Source organism: Bos taurus, chromosome 5, assembly GCF_002263795.3.
Source record: "Bos taurus isolate L1 Dominette 01449 registration number 42190680 breed Hereford chromosome 5, ARS-UCD2.0, whole genome shotgun sequence".
In the NCBI taxonomy this organism is placed as follows: Eukaryota; Metazoa; Chordata; class Mammalia; order Artiodactyla; family Bovidae; genus Bos; species Bos taurus.
The window spans coordinates 60,804,268-60,822,156 of NC_037332.1; the positions used below are offsets into that span (position 1 = coordinate 60,804,268).

A 17,889-nucleotide genomic window follows, 5' to 3' on the forward strand; every position below is an offset into this window, starting at 1 on the left:
ACTGAGCAACTAACTTCCATTTTCACTAGCTGTAACGTTGACAAATGACGGTGGTGGTGATGATGATGCTAGAATGTGTGTGTGTGTGTGGGAGGTCTTTGAAACTTTTTGGTGTTAAAAGCTGCGCTCAGAGACTTCTGTTTGTGGCTAAATGGGAAACTAGACGACCTGAAAAAAGCTCTTGCTGCAAAATACCTGGAAATTTTGGAGAAAATTAAACAAATATCCTCAAGCACACCACAGAGTTCACAAGAAAGTAAGGTAAATCCCAGGAGCCAAAATAGAAAGGAGAACTGAAAACCAGAATGGTCAGTTTATAAACAGATGCTGGAGTAGGTTGTTGGTCTCAGTTACAAAGAAATTTAAATTAACCACCACTAAGGGAAAAGAGATGAGCCTTGGACATATGAGAGATGGGGCTTGAAACTCAGACTCACACATTTAGTTAGAGCCTACAAGACTTATCCCAGGAAAAGGTCAACTAGGAAAGTATCTGCCTATTCGGTAAGGAGGTTTCTGTTTGGGTACTGAGAAGTGGAGTAAACATGAGAAAGGCTCTCTTCCTAATAATTTGGGTCTGCCCTCATGTTGGTCTGTCATTCAAATTTACACTGCTTGGGTTGCTTAGGAAACTCTTGGAGCCTGTGATTCCTTTCTTTTTTAATTAAAAACTTTTATTGAAGTATAGTTGATTTATAATGTTGTTAATTTCTTCTGTACAGCAAAGTGATTCATTATGCATCTGTATTCTTTTCCATTATGTTTTATCAGGAGATATTGAGTATAGTTCCTTGTGCTGTATGGTAGGACCTTGTTTATGAACCTGTGATTCTTGAATGGAGATATCTAGCTATACATATGTTGAATGGATGTGTGTAATCAAACTATGTATATTCCAGAATGCAGGGATGATTTAACACTAGAAATTCCATAATGCAGTATACCACATTTGCAGATGAAAAGGAAAAAATATGACCACATCATCAGATAAAGAGGTGCAACAAAAGCATTTGACAAAAACAACAATCACCTTTTAAAAAATAACCCTTAACAAGTTAGGAATAGAAGAGAACTTTTGTATCCCATAAAGGGTATCAACCAAGACCTTTAATGACGGTTACGCCTCTGGTAAAAGATTAAAAGTAATCCCTTTATCCCGATGTACAAACTTAGATGTCTGTCATTCTTCTAATCAACATGCCCTAGGGGTCTTAGCTGTGTGAAAAAAGAGAAGCAGAAGAAAAGGTAGGCCTGTAAAGAAGTCTCAGACTAGTCTAGTAACATTGCACACTTTTAGTAATAGCTGTCTAAATGTTCATGGGGGAAGAGTGGATAAGTGAATTGTGATGCAGTCCTTAGCAATACCATTTCATCCCAGCCATGAAGGTGAATCAGCTGCAGTGGCCTTGAACTAGAGTCAGCTGGTATCATTGCTATCCCCTTCCGTAATCAGCTTCACACTAGAGCGAGAAAGACCTGGAGCTACATTTCCCACCATCTCATTTCCATATGGTTCTAGGTTAGTCTTCCAATTAGGGTTATTTGAATGAATTTGTTACACACAAGGGAAGAGAGAGTTCTTATACTGCAGAGGAGGATGCAAGAAGATAATTGATCAGCCTTGCTTAGCAAGCCCTTGCAGTTCCTTTGTTTCAGTGTGGTAGACACTTGAGATTGTCACCTGGCTCCTGGATTCTTAGCTTGCTGCATGCACTAAAGTCATCCCTGACAGCTCTCTTGATCTTTGCTCCCCTAGGGCTTCCAGCAGTGATGGACACTTCTAGTTCTGTCCATTAAATCCCTTTCTGCTTGGAATACTTAGAATAGCTCTGTGTTCTTAACCAGACCCTGCCAGACACCCTAAGTTCCAGGAGAAGGTTTCAATGACATATGGTTGGGTGAAAAAAATGAACTGCAGAATTTCACAAGAGAATCAAAAACATGCAAAGCTATATTGCATCTTGTTAGTGGACACATACATATGTAGTAAAAATTTTAAAACATGCAAAAGAATGGAAACCAAATTCAAGGACAGTGGCTTCCTAGGGGTGGGGATTTTGAATTACTGTGAAGTTTGGAAGTGTTGTATATGATTTTCCTTTAAATCTGAATTTTCTGTTTTGTTTATAAAATTACTTTAGAAAAAACCTGAAGAACAGTTATTTATGGCCTATGAACTTCTTGACAAAGCCATTGATGGCATAAATTTGAACTGCATGTTAACTGCTTTGCCAAATGGATCATCAGTGATTGACCATTGCTATGCCACGGTGAGAATGAGAAACTCTTACATTAGACTTATTGTCCTTAACTAGGAAGCATAGGTAAGTAAAGAATGATCTATGGTGGTTCCCCTCTCACAGACTGGAAATACATTTCTCTCCTCTCAGAAGAAATCAAGGAGGGTGAGGAGTCTTTGAACCTGTCATTGAAAGGCCATTGGTGAATGTGGAAAGCAGAGTAATTATTGTGTAAGCCAGATTTTAAAGGGTTAAGATGTGAGCATAACTTAAAGGCTAAGAATAAAATGATAACCTGAATAATAATAGGATAGAGCTATTTTTATATGTTTCGATAACTGTATTCCTTTTTAATTTTTGCTTCAATTCTACCGAAGCACAACCACTATATAGATGGAGACATGTGCAAACCAGTCACACCGAATAATTTCATAATGGATTTGCATCTTGAACTAATTCAAGCCCAGCACCGAATAGCTGTTGTGCTTCTTGACCAGTTGCAAGGTAGTAGTCATCAAAGCAGATAACTTGTTCTGAATCTATTTTAAGACATGTTCAAGCGTGGAATCAATTTTATTTGTGAATAATGTTCTTGTTGACCAGGTGTTTTTCAGATAAACTTTGTTGCTTTGTTTTTTCTTACTTCCCTGATTAATATCAATAGATAGCTTTCATTATTTCTTTACACCTTGGTTAGCAAATCAGTAAACTTCTGAAAAATTAAATTATTTGAGTTATAGTAAACTTTTGGTATTTTCTTAATTAAGCAAACATTTATTGAAGTGAATATCAAGATCTGGGAACTGTTTTTAGGCTTGGTCCAAAAAAGACACAGCCTTTAATTTTGAGCTCTAGATAAGTAAGCCAACTGTAAGAGTCAAGGTTCATAAATGCAGTGGAAGTGGACTCAGAGTGCTTGCTCTTGGCACACAGAAGAATATAACTGACAAGAAAGTCAGGGATGGCTTCCTGAAAGAGATGAGAGTTGACCAGAAAGCTAGCAAGTGTCTTTATGAAGAAAATTGAAAAGGAGGCAGTCATTTCGAATGGAGAAAGCAACTTTGAGCAAGGTGGAAGCAATTATATGAAGTATAGAAACTGCTGGAATTCTCTTATGGCTGCAGTAAAGAGCACACGTGGGAGACTGACACAACTAAGCCTAGAGGTAGATCACAGAGCTTGAAGGGTTAAAGGGTTTATATATTATCCTGAAGCTATTGAACTGACCTGAACTGAACTGAATTGAAAAATTTAGAGAGATATCTCTGACAGCAGTGTCAGAGGCTAGATGAGTTGGATTATGTTGCATCATATACACGGTTTGTTGTTCAGTGACTTTGTCCAACTCTTTGCAACCACATGGACTCCAGCATGCCAGGCTTCCCTTTCCTTCACCATCTCCTGGAGTTTGCTTAAACTCATGTTCATTGAGTTGGTGATGCCATTCAACCATCTTGTCCTCTGTTGTCCCCTTCTCCTCCTGCCTTCAGTCTTTCTCAGCATCAGGGTCTTTTCCAGTGAGTCAGCTCTTTGCCTCAGGTGGCCAAAGTATTGGAGCTTCAGCTTCAGCATCAGTCCTTCCAGTGACTATTCAGGACTGATTTCCTTTAGGATTGACTGTTTTGAAACTAGATTTAATCAAATGTTGGTTAATTAAATAATATTTGAGTGCAGATTTTTTTCTCCTCAGCTTTATTAAGAATATTATTGACAATTACATTATGTAAGTTCAAGGTGTACAATGTGCAGATCTGCTATACTAATACATCGTAAAATGATTATTGTTATAGCATTAGCTAACAACTCCAGCACATTACATAATCACTGTTTCTTTTTTTGTGGTGAGAATATTTAAGATTTACTCACTTAGCAACTTATAAATATATACTCTAGTGTTATTAACTATGATCCATGCTATATATTAGCTCCCCAGAGTTTATTCATCTTATGACTGGTAGTCTGTACCCTTTTACCAATATCTGTTTCTCCACTCCCTCAGCCCCTGGTAACCACCACTCTACTCTATGTTTCTATGAGTTTGGCATTTTTAGATTCCTTGTAAAAGTGATACCATCCAATATTTGTCTTTCTCTGTATGATTATTTCACCTAGCATGATGCCCTCAAGTTTTATGCATGTTATTGCAAATAGCAGGATTTCCTTCTTTCTCATGACTGAATAATATTCCATTGTGCATGTGATATATATCTATATCAATCTGCCTCTATATGTACATCACATCTTCTTTCTACATTCACCCATTGATGGACACTTAGGTCATTGTGATATCTTTGTTGCCGTATTTTAGCTGTTGTGAATAATGTTGCATTGAAAATGGGATCATAGATATCTCTGAGATCTTATTTTCATTTCCTTTGTGGATATATCCAGAAGTAGATTTCTGGATCATATAGTAGTTCTTTTAATTTTTAATTTTTGGAAACCTCCATAATGTTTTCTATAGGGGCTTAACCAATTTACACCCCCACCAATAGTGCACAGTGGTTCCCTTTCATCCACATCTTCGCCAGTGTTTGTTATCTCTTGTCATCTTGATGATCAGTTCAGTTTAGTTGCTCAGTTGTGTTCAACTCTTTGCAACCCCATGAACTGCAGCACGCCAGGCTTCCCTGTACATCACCAACTCCAGAAACTTACTCAACCTCATGTCCATTGAGTCAGTGATGCCATCCAACCAGCTCATCGTCATCATCCCCTTCTCCTCCCACCTTCAATCTTTCCCATCATCAGGGTCTTTTCTAATGAGTCAGTTCTTCATATCAGGTAGCCAAAATATTGGCACTTTAGCTTCAGCATCAAGTCCTTCCAACGAATATTCAGAACTGATTTCCTTTAGGATTAACTAGTTTGCTATCACCATTCTAGTTGATAGCCATTCTAATAGGCATGAGGTAGTATCTCCTTGTGGTTTTGATTCACATTTTCCTAATGATTAGTGACGTTGAGCATCTTTTCATGTACTAGAGAGCTATTTGTATATGTTCTTTAGAAAAATGTCGTTTAGTTACTCTGCCCATTAAAATCAGAGTTTTATTATTAAGTTATATGAGTTCTTTATATATTTTGGAAATATGTACGTACATACTTATATTTACATGGAATTAATTATTATTTCTTTGCAGTATCTGGATCTGCTTGATATTTTTCTCTGCCTTATTGAACTGCCACCCTGGCACAGATGATCACTTTTTCCTCCTGTCATCCATTACTGTCTATGCTGCCGTCTGACTAATGTTGCCTAAAGACTGCTTTTGTCATTCTTATTCAAGAACTTTACAATGGGTGTCTGTTGATGATTGTGCTATAAAGTGTGACTCCTGTATTGGGCATTAAAATTTTTCTTGCAGTCTCATCTTTCTTATCTCCAATGATTATAATCATGAGAACTATCAATTAATTAGCATTTATAATACCCTAGGTGCTGAGAGAATGGTGCATTATTTTCTGTTTTCCATGCAGGTAAATTTCCTTATCCTTTGCCATTAAAGAAACTTTATATTTTTAAATGGTGTCTGTTGACATCTTTTCATCAGGCAGTCATCATCCCATGGTGGCTCATGTGCATTAACACAAATAATTAAACCTCAATAAAAGGGTTTATTGTAAGGTTATTACAGGTACCCTATTTCCAGGTCTTTTGAGAACTAGATCTAGAAAATCAAGAAAGTTTCTTGATATATTTTCTACCTCCCTGGGTCAGCATACCTTCATCTTCTTTTCCCTCATCCTGCTACCTCTTTCCTGGACCACCATGATGGTCAGTCTCAGCTACACACGAGGATCTCTCACTGCTCATAACCAGCTGGCAATAATTTGTGTGTTAGTTGAAAATTTTGAGAGACTCTGATTTTATCAGCCACAGAGAGCAAAGTGGAGATCTTCATGTGGTACCCAGAACTCTTGCAGGGACCATGGATGGAGCAATTTTGAAAAGCTTTTGAGGAAGGAAAGTGACCAAGAGTAGGTTGGATCCTATTTATCAACATTCAAGATGATTTTATTTAAAGTGAAATAGAAAATAAAATATTTTTATAATTTGAAAACTCTTCATGTCCTCATACTGTGGCTAATAAAATAATTTAATGATAAAACTCTATTATATTTGTTTGAATTTTTATCTATTAATGAAAAAAGATGACCCATGATAGAGGATTTGATTTAGGTCATACCTGAATGGTCAGAAAGCAACAGTTAGAACTGGACATGGAACAACAAACTGGTTCCAAATAGGAAAAGGAGTACGTCAAGGCTGTATATTGTCACCCTGCTTATTTAACTTATATGCAGAGTACATCATGAGAAACGCTGGACTGGAAGAAACACAAGCTGGAATCAAGATTGCTGGGAGAAATCTCAATAACCTCAGATATGCAGATGACACCACCCTTATGGCAGAAAGTGAAGAGGAACTAAAAAGCCTCTTGATGAAAGTAGAGTGGAGAGTGAAAAAGTTGTCTTAGAGCTCAACATTCAGAAAACGAAGATCATGGCATCCGGTCCCATCACTTCATGGGAAATAGATGGGGAAACAGTGGAAACAGTGTCAGATTTTATTTTTCTGTGCTCTAAAATCACTGCAGGTGGTGACTGCAGCCATGAAGTTAAAAGACGCTTACTCCTTGGAAGGAAAGTTATGACCAACCTAGATAGCATATTCAAAAGCAGAGACATTACTTTGCCAACAAAGGTCCATCTAGTCAAGGCTATGGTTTTTCCTGTGGTCACATATGGATGTGAGAATTGGACTGTGAAAAAGGCTGAACGATGAAGAATTTATGCTTTTGAACTGTGGTGTTGGAGAAGACTCTTTTGAGTCCCTTGGACTGCAAGGAGATCCAACCAGTCCATTCTGAAGGAGATCAGCCCTGGGATTTCTTTGGAAGGAATGATGCTAAAGCTGAAACTCCAGTACTTTGGCCACCTCACATGAAGGGTTGACTCATTGGAAAAGACTCTGATGCTGGGAGGGGTTGTGGGCAGGAGGAGAAGGGGACGACAGAGGATGAGTTGGCTGGATGGCATCACTGACTCGATGGACGTGAGTCTGAGTGAACTCCGGGAGTTGGTAATGGACAGGGAGGCCTAGCGTGCTGCAATTCATGGGGTCGCAAAGAGTCGGATACGACTGAGCGACTGAATTGAACTGAACTGAATGGTCTAGTGGTTTTCCCGACTTTCTTCAATTTAAGTCTGAATTTGGCAATAAGGAGTTCATGATCTGAGCCGCAGTTAGCTCCTGGTCTTGTTTTTGCTGACTGTGTAGAGCTTCTCTACCTTTGGCTGCAAAGAATATATCAATCTGATTTCAGTGTTGACCTTCTGCTGATGTCCACGTGTAGAGTCTTCTCTTGTGTTGTTGGAAGAGGGTGTTTGCTGTGACCAGTATGTTCTCTTGGCAAAACTCTATTAGCCTTTGCCCTGCTTCATTCCGTATTCCAAGGCCAAATTTGCCTGTTATTCCAGGTATTTCTTGACTTCCTACTTTTGCATTCCAGTCCCCTATAGTGAAAAGGACATCTTTTTTGGGTGTTAGTTCTAGAAAGTCTTGTAGGTCTTTATAGAACTGTTCAATTTCAGCTTCTTCAGCATTACTGGTTGGGGCATAGGCTTGGATCACCGTGACATGGAACGGTTTGCCTTGGAAACGAACAGAGATCATTCTGTCGTTTTTGAGATTGCATCCAAGTACTGCATTTCAGACTCTTTTGTTGAGTATGATGGCTACTCCATTTCTTCTAAGGGATTCCTGCCTACAGTAGTAGATACAATGGTCATCTGAGTTAAATTCACCCATTCCAGTCCATTTTAGTTTGCTGATTCCTAGAATGTCGACGTTCACTCTTGCCATCTCCTGTTTGACCACTTCCAATTTGCTTTGATTCATGGACTTAACATTCCAGGTTCCTATGCAATATTGCTCTTTACAGCATCAGACCTTGCTTCTATCACCAGTCACATCCACAACTGGGTGGTGTTTTTGCTTTGGCTCCATCTCTTCATTCTTTCTGGAGTTATTTCTCCACTGATGATCTGTAGCATATTGGGCACCTACCGACCTGGGGAGTTCATCTTTCAGTGTCCTATGTTTTGCCTTTTGATACTGTTCATGGGTTCTCAAGGCAAGAATACTGAAGTGGTTTGCCATTCCTTTCTCTAGTGGACCACATTTTGTCAGAACTCTCCACCATGACCCATCTGTCTTGGGTGGCCCTACACAGCATGTAAAGCGTGAACTTCCAGATGGTCAAGCGGGTTTTAGAAAAGGCAAAGGAACCAGAGATCAAATTGCCAACATCATCTGGATCATCGAAAAAGCAAGAGTTCCAGAAAAAGATCTATTTCTGATTTATTGACTATGCCAAAGCCTTTGGCTATGTGGATGACAACAAACTGAAAAATTTTGGAAGAGATAGGAATACCAGACCACCTGACCTGCCTCCTGAGAAATCTGTATGCAGGTCAGGAAGCAACAGTTAGAACTGGACATGGAACAACAGACTGGTTCCAAATAGGAAAAGGAGTACGTCAAGGCTGTATATTGTCACCCTGCTTATTTAACTTATATGCAGAGTACATCATGAGAAATGCTGGGCTGGATGAAGCACAAGCTAGAATCAAGATTGCTGGGAGAAATATCAATAATCTCAGATATGCAGGTAACACCACCCTTATGGCGGAAAGTGAAGAACAACTAAAGAACCTCTTGATGAAGGTGAAAGAGGGGAGTGAAAAAATTGGCTTAAAGCTCAACATTCAGAAAACTAAGATCATGGCATCTGGCCCCATCACTTCATGGCAAATAGATGGGGAAACCATGGAAACAGTGTCAGACTTTATTTTTTTGGGCTCCAAAATCACTGCAGATGGTGATTGCAGCCATGAAATTAAAAGACGCTTACTCCCTAGAAGAAAAGTTATGACCAACCTGCTGCTGCTGCTGCTAAGTTGCTTCAGCCGTGTCCGACTCTGAGCCACCCCACAGACGGCAGCCCACCAGGCTCCCCCGTCCCTGGGATTCTCCAGGCAAGAATAATGGAGTAGGTTGCCATTTCCTTCTCCAATGCATGAAAGTGAAAAGTCAAAGTGAAGTCGCTCAGTCATGTCCAACTCTTAGCGACCTCATGGACTGAAGCCTACCAGGCTCCTCCATCCATGGGATTTTCCAGGCAAGAGTGCTGGAGTGGGGTGCTATTGCCTCCTCCTAGACAGCATATTAAAAAGCAGAGACATTACTTTGCCAACAAAGGTCTATCTAGTTAAGGCTATGATTTTTTCCAGTAGTTGTGTATGGATGTTTGAGTTGGAGTATAAGGAAAGCTGAGCACCAAAGAATGGATGCTTTTGAACTGTGGTGTTGGAGGAGACTCTTGAGAGTCCCTTGGACTGCCAGGAGATCCATTCACTCCATCCTAAAGGAAATCAGTTCTGAATATTCATTGGAAGGACTGATGCTGAAGCTGAAACTCCAGTACTTTGGCCACTGATGTGATAAGCTGACTCATTTGAAAAGACCCTGATGCTGGGAAAGATTGAAGGTGGGAGGAGAAGGGGATGACAGAGGATTAGGTGGTTGGATCGATCACCGACTCAATGGACTTGAGTTTGAGTAAACTCTGAGAGTTGGTGATAGACAGGGAGGCCTGGCGTACTACAGTCCATGGAGTTGAAAAAGAGTTGGACATGACTGAGCGACTGAACTGAACTGAACTGAACTGAATGATAGAGGAAGCAATAATTTTACAAATAGATAGTTACTCTTTAGTGTTTAGAAAATATTTCCTTTCTTGAATGTAAGCCTGATTGTAACGACAGTCTTCTTCTCTTTCTTCTTCAGTTTTGCAGACTCCAACTGTGAGCAAAAATACATCTACCAAAGGTACAGAGAAGCTAAAAAAACCTGCAAGCCCTGATTGTTTTACAGGTAATTAAAATTTGGATAAAATGCTTTTCCAAATTTCTTCAGGATAGTTTTTATGTTGCCCTTTTGGTAAAACATTTGTCTGCTTTTACAGAATTAAGTGTGATGAATAAAATAAGGAAGAATAAGCTATCTAAAGCGATTTATTTGATGCAGAAAACTCTTCTAATATTTGAGAAAGATGCAACCTGTTCTTCTCTACAGAACTACTTGACGGTAACAGTGTATACCATTCCTTACTTTAGTCCAGACTTGAAACCCCTGGTAAAAATGAATGATTTATTGCTCTTTTCTAAAAATAATGTGTTGCCCTTAACATTAGATTATGAACTTTCAGATTTTCCATGTTTAGTCCTCTCTTTGTGAAGTGAAATAGTTCTAAACAGGAAAATTAATGTATATCTCCTGCCTTGAACTCTCTTGAAATGAGAGATTCTCCTTCTGCAGGGGGGACCTTACATAGGGAACCAAATAAAATCAGAAGGGTTCAAAATGAGGTAAACTGTAGAATGTAAGTGACACTGTGTATGCATAAATGCATTCCTTACTATGGAACTAAAATACTTAAAGTCCTTGGGCTAAGACACTTTCCTAAGATGGAGATTGCTGATTTATGGACCAGTTGCCTTACTGCTGTCTCTCTGTGACCTGGAAATGGTTCTGTCTTCTTACTAATTCATTTATGTTGATTTTAGAGTTTAAATTTCTGAGGGGAATCACATTTCTGTTTTATTTTGTCCCTATGCATCACAAAACTTTGATTGTGTTGGGTGAATGAATGGCACATGATAAATTAGAGACTACCAGTAGCTTGACTGACACAGGGTAGAGGAGTGTAGGTCAAAGCTAGGGGGAGGATACAGCATTGAAGAAGAGTCTGACATCCAGTGGGGATCCTATAATAGAAGAGGGAAAGGAGATGAGACTGAAAGCACATACAAAGCGATTCCTCTTCAAGGAGGGTGGACTGCAGAGCAGACACCTCATCCCTCTGATGTAGAAGGCAAGGAGCAACAGACAGATATAGATTTCTATAAGTCTGTTGTGGAGGCAGAGAGTTGAGTGGATACTTTCTTATCTTAATCATCTGTTAAAGTAGGAGGCAAGGAAATCTGCCAACCATGAAATGTGGGGCTAGGTAGATGGACTGAGGAGAGAGAAGGTGATGGGAGAGTGGAGAGGAATGGATGAAGGAGCGAACTCTAAGATAAAGGGCTGGCCAGCATTCTGAAGTTCTAGCTGAGGCTGAAGACCATGGATTTCCAGAAGGCCCCATCTGCATGCTGGTATGATGTTATCCTGGTGTGGTGTTCTTAGTAGCTGTGACAGTAGAATACTTGTGACAGAGATCTGTACCAGACTGGACTTTTTCAAAAGTATGGAAGTATAGGTTAAAAGTTCACAATGAGAAATGGGTACAGATTGAGTAGAGAAGGCAGTAACACCCACGAAGGCTTTTAAACTTTTAAAGATGTGGCAGACTATGGAGATATCAAGAGATCGGGCCTCTGTATGAGGTTGGGGGCCATAAAATCAGAATTTGAGAGAGTTAGAAGGATAGGTGTTTGAAGTCAGGAAGTAGAATATTGGAATTTCAGATTTCTGGCATGTAGAGTTTCCTGATCATGAGTCTGTCACTTCATTTATCCAGCAAATGGTTTTGAGGGCCTGTGATCCATTCAGCAAATGTTTCAAAGCAAGTTGACTATGTGCCTGGTATTATGCTGAGTACAGGGGATAAAAACAAAGATTCTTTCTTCATTCAACTGATATTGATGGATTGCCTACTCTTTGTGGTTTCTGCCTTCAAGATAAATCCGATCTATGGGAAAATAGACATGTAAGTAAGTGATTATGAGTCATTGTCATAAGTGCTTTAATTGCAAGAGTGCCAGGGAAATTCAGGAAGAGAATACCTAACCCAACAGTGGAGAATGTTTGAGGAAACATTCGGAAAAGATGACACAAAGTTGAATACTGAAAGACAGGCAGGAGTTGCCAGAGACGGAGAAAGACAAAGGTGGAAAGGACATGCAAGGAAGAGAAAACAACTTGTGCAAAGGTCCTGAGGCTGGAAGGGTCATAGAATGCTTGTAGTTCTATAGGTCATTCAGTGTGACAGAAGCTAAGATGCAGTGGCAAAGGGGAGAGGGGTGTTTGGAAAGGATAGTAAAAGGTGAGCCCAGAAAGAAAGTAGAGTCTAGTTCAAAAGAAATCTAAGGATTCTGGATGGATGCTGCCAGTATTCAAGGGGAGAAAGTCTGTCCTGGCCGTATTCAGGGAGAGCCTTGATACACTAGAATCTCCAGCATTTGAATGAAGGAATTTGATGATGGTGTTGGATCATCTCAGCTGACCAGGCCAAGCAGTAAGTGATCTCTGTCGGAAGACTCCTGGGGTGCGTTCAGGATTCCATTTCTTAGCAGCTGCTTCTACAACCAATCTTTATTACCCAGTGTTTGGAGGACATTGGTACTGCAGTACTATTTCGATGGCAAGTAAAGCTTATCTTTTAGAACTGTTTCTTTCAGGACTCATTTCTTTCATGGCCTCTTAGAGTTCAGAGAGAGTAAATCCTCCAGGATTTTCCCTTTTGTTTTATTATGGCACAATTTTGTCTTTGCTACTGCTACTGCTAAGTCACTTCAGTCGTGTCTGACTCTGTGCGACCCAATAGATGGCAGCCCACCAGGATCCCCCATCCCTGGGATTCTCCAGGCAAGAACACTGGAGTGGGTTGCCATTTCCTTCTCCAATGCATGAAATGCTATCATAATATACCCATTCCCCTGTTATGTCTCTATGTTCCCACTATCGTGATTGGAAACACATTGGAGATGTGGGAAAGCTGAAGTGTTCATTTTCTTCTCCTTGTGTATCTTTTCTTTCTATTTCTTAAGTGAAACTATTTTAACTTAAGAAAAATTAAAATATTCTGTTAAACTCATGAGAAGCATTTAGAGGCTCCACTTTTTTTTTTTTTTTATGAGGAGCCCTCCATAGGATTGTCACCAGCTGGGAAATGTTGAATATTTTTTTAGAAGTCCTGAAATCGTCCATCGCCACCTCTGCTCTTTCATGGCAATTTTTTATCCTAGTGTTAAAAAGCTTAGTGATTAGTCCTTAGGGTACTCTGATAAATGACGATGTTATGGATCAAATAATTGCCAGAATTTCTTTCCTTAAAGAAGACAAATAAATTTCTCTCCCTTGGCAATCATTTTTTTTTTTTTTGGGCTATATTACAGCATGCTTTACATTATCATCATCTGGTAATAGAATTATCCCCAAATCAGTATCTGATGTGTCACCTGATACCATAAAAAAGATTAGGAAAGCCTGGGTCTTTGCAGAACTCTTCAATAATTCATATCATGTTTCAGTTTTTCAGAAGTTTCCTGACCTCTTAGAGATGAATGCTCTCATCAGGTGTCTGTTTTATTCTAAGTCCATTAAAGGTGGAGCAGCTTGTTGCCACAGATAAGGGACCACCTTTTGATAAGAACCTGTTAGCCTTCCAGATGAGATGGTTGGCTTTTTTTTTTTTTATTGTGGGGATTAATTTTTCTCATTTTCCTCTGTTGGTTATTTGACTTCTGAAAGTCCTTGTTGGCATTTTACACACTATACCTCTGATTTATTTTAATGGTTTGCATCTAGAACCAGCCCGAGATGTCCCTGATCTTCTACTTCTGATCAAATAGAGGAATCAGCATATGGCTTATGATCTTCACTCTTAGTTCACTTCAGAGTCTAGCACTCCAACACTGAGCATCTTTACAGTGTAATTTCTCACTGGGCAGAGGCAGGAATACTCTTCAATGCAAGTGTTAAGGGTACCAGGGCAGGTTATATACTGCTGTTTTCTGTCTAGCATCCACTTTCCTTTCCAAATGTCACCTTTGGAGGAATTTCTTCTTCCCCACTAGAGGTAATCAGGTGGGACTTTTCAGGGCCACTCTTCTCAGCCAGCCAAGAGGATGACTGGTGAGGCAAGCTAGGCCGATAGGTTGTTCCCTCCTTGGAATCTGAATCTTGAGCAGAGGGATAAAAAGACAAAAACTAGTTGGCATTCAGGACTTTCCAGGCGTCTCAATGATAAAGATTCCCCCTGCCAATGGAGGAGCCTCAGGAGACGGGTTCAATCCATGGGCTGGGAAGATTCCCTGAAGGAGGAAATGGCAACCCACACCAATATTCTTGCCTGGAAGATTCCATGGATAGAGGAGCCTGGTGGGCTATAGTCCATGAGGTTGCAAGGAGTCAGACATGACTGAGCACACACACACACACACACACACACACACACACACACACACACACACACACAGAGTTGGCATTCATTCATTCTGATACCCATGTCCTGATCAGATTCTTTCAGTTGTATTCTGAGGACCCTCTTGCCTCTGGTCCTGCTATGGTCAAAGTCTCATTTTCCTGTTGCTTCTGTTACCAAAGAACCCTAACTGATGCATCTAGTGATCTTGTACTGTTTGTTGAAACTTAAATCAGTAATTGACTGTTCCAAAATTCAGTTATAGTGCTTCAACTCTAAGCAAAGAGAGCGTTATGGATTAGCAGATTATTTTTTATAATCAACACAAAATCTAATTTTATGGCCCTAATTTGGAACCATAACTAATGAAGAAGCCCAGCCACTAGAAGTTCTAATCACTCCTGGTTTTAATATTTCCTGAATTTACAACTCAGGGCTTCCCAGGTGGTGTAGTGGTAAAGAATCTGCCTGCCAATGCAGGTGATACAAGAGACTTGGGTTTGATCCCTGGGTCAGGCAGATCCCATGGAGGAAGAAATAGCAACCCTCTCCAGTATTCTTGCCTGGAGTATTCCATGGACAGAGGAGCCTGGTGGGCTGTAACCCATGGGGTGGCAGAGTCAGACATGACTGAGGGACTGAGCACAATGCAGAGCTCCTAAATACTATTGTATTAACTATGCTACCAATTGAAATGATTTTCCCTATTTTGTAGCATTCTAGTCAAATCAATCCTATTTGCTTTTTTGAGGAAAAGTATATGTAAGCCAATTTATTTCAGAGACCTTCTCAGTTCTTTTAAATTGTTCCATGCTAAAATCTTCCTCATAAAGAGTAAACCCCTTTTTGATTCTGACCTTCCTCTTATGAGGTCATATTTTGACCCCAAGTCTTCAAAAGAAGACTTCAGTCTTTTAGCATATTTACATTTTAGGATTTTTTTCTTTTAAATATTTTGAGGTTATTGCAGTGAAAACATCATCTAGGTTGCCTTTTCATGCTTCTTTTAAACTTCACTTTGCATTAAGACAAGAAATCATAGTGGTTAGACGTAGAAGGATCTTGATTAGAGCTGTGGTTCTGCTGCTGACTAGCTATATGACCAAGGTCAAGTTACTTATGCTGTCTTAAGTTTTACTTTCTTCATTTGTAAAATGGGTGATCTTGGGGAAGATTTTATGAAATGCCTATAAAATACTTAACATTTGGCACAGAGTAAGCAGTCAATATGGAGAAGGCAATGGCAACCCACTCCAGTACTCTTGCCTGGCAAATCCCATGGATGGAGGAGCCTGGTAGGCTGCAGTCCATGGGGTCACTAGGAGTTGGACACAACCGAGCGACTTCACTTTCACTTTTCATTTTCATGTATCGGAGAAGGAAATGGCAACCCACTCTAGTGATCTTGTCTGGAGAATACCAGGGACGGGGGAGCCTGGTGGGCTGCCGCCTATGGGGTCGCACAGAGTCGGACACGACTGAAGCGACTTAGCAGCAGCAGCAGCAAGCAGTCAATAAGGGCTTCCCTGGTGTTTCAGATGGTAAAGAATCTGCCTGCAGTGCGGGAGACCTGGGTTTGATCCCTGGGTTGGCAGGATCCCCTGGAGGAGGGCACAGAAACCCACTCCAGTATCCTTGCCTGGAGAATCCCCATGGATCGAAGAACCTGGTGGGCTACAGTCCACAAACAGCGACTAAGCACAGTATATGCAGTCGGTAAATGTTAGCCATTATTATTACTACTACTTCTATTCTCTCTTCCACTTTAAGCACTCTGGGATATTCTGTTTTGTCGTATCAGAATAATTTTTGGTGCTTTCGATAGATTTTTCTCTAGCAAACTACACATTTTTTTCTGTCTTTTCTCTTAGATCTTATAAGTTGTATATTTTATTCTCAGCAATATTCTTTGTTAGGATTCTTGGATATGACTTAACCTACTTTTCATCTCCTTCTGAAATGTACATAATATTGTTGAGAACCCAAAATATACTTTGAGAGATCTACTAGATGAGGAATAAATATGGTGCTTTGTCATTCCAGTCTTATGATTGTTATCATGCCCTTCAAAGTTGCATTACATCTTTCCATAAGTGTTCTGCTGTACTGTGGATGTTAAGGCATTTTCAGATATATTTAACATCAATCTGTCCTTATAAGCATTGCATGCATGCTGCATGCATGCTAAGTTGCTTCTGTCGTACCTGACTGTCTGTGACCCTATGGACTGTAGCCTGCCTCTCCTCTGTCCATGGGATTTCCCAGGCAAGAATACTGGAGTGGGTTGCCATGGCTTTCTCCAGGGGATCTTCTCAACCCAGGGATCGAACCCGTGTCTCCTCTGGCTCCTGCATTGCAGGCAGATTCTTTACTGCTGATCTACTAGGGAAGCCCTTTAAGTATTGAGTAGCTTACGAAAAGAAGTTGGTCACATGTTCTCTAATGGGAACTATAGGGAGAGAGATTGCATTCAAACGATTGTAGTTTGGACTTCAGTACTATTGTGGCAATAAAACAGTATGGTTTTTTTTGGAATTATTTTTTGAAATTGAAGTGTTGCTGTACAATATTATGTAAGTAACAGGTGTACAATATAGTGATTTACAACTTTTAAAGGTTCTATTCCATTTATGTGCATGCTTAGTTGCTCAGTTGTGTCTGACTCTTTGTGGCCCTTTGGACTGTAGCTCTCTAGGCTCCTTTGTCCATGGAATTTTTCAGGCAAGAATATTGGAATGGGTTGCTGTTTGCTTCTCTGGGGGATATTCCTGATCCAAGGATTGAACCCGTGTCTCCTGTATCTCCTGCATTGCAGGTGGATTCTTTATCTACTAAGCACTGGGGAAGCCCTACTTCATTTATAGTCATTATAAAATATTAGTTTTATTTTCTGTGCTGTACAATATATCTTTGTAGCTTATTTTATTTTAAATTAAAAAAATTATTGGAGTATAGTTGACTTACAATGTTGTGTTAATTTCAGGTACACATCAACAATCTTGGTTTGTAGTTTTCTTCTCTTGTGTTGTACTATCCTTGTCTGGTTTTGGTATCAGGGTAATGCTGGCCTTGTAAAATCAGTGTGTAAGTGTCCCTTTCTCTTCAGTTTTTTGAAATAATTGGAGAAGGATTGGTGTTAATTCTTTAAACTTCTGGCAGGAGTTTACCACTGAAACCATCTAGTCCTGGACTTTTATCAGGAAGTTTTTGATTACTTATTCATTTTCTTACTTGTTACTAGTATGTTTGTATTTTCTATTTCTTTATGGTATTTCACTATTGGTAGGTTGTGTATTACTAGGAATTTATCCACTTCTTCTAGGTTATTCAATTTTTGGCATATAATTGTTCATAGCAGTTTCTTATGATTCTTTGTGTTTCTATGGTATCAGTTGTCTCCTCCTTCATTTCTTTAATATGTGAGTCATTCTCTA

At 39.7% G+C, this 17,889-nt stretch overlaps 1 protein-coding gene across 11 annotated transcripts in view; it reads left to right on the forward strand.

Moving 5' to 3' along the window:
- Positions 1 to 17,889, forward strand: part of CFAP54 (cilia and flagella associated protein 54) — a 312,009-nt gene that overhangs the window by 51,139 nt on the left and 242,981 nt on the right. For all 11 annotated transcript variants that reach the window (XM_002687523.7, XM_024992507.2, XM_024992508.2 and 8 more), the window contains 4 exons: positions 2,142 to 2,270; positions 2,618 to 2,744; positions 10,096 to 10,182; positions 10,274 to 10,395. In XM_002687523.7, coding sequence (XP_002687569.6) covers positions 2,142 to 2,270; positions 2,618 to 2,744; positions 10,096 to 10,182; positions 10,274 to 10,395 — 465 coding nt within the window. The remainder of the gene's footprint in view (positions 1 to 2,141; positions 2,271 to 2,617; positions 2,745 to 10,095; positions 10,183 to 10,273; positions 10,396 to 17,889) is intronic.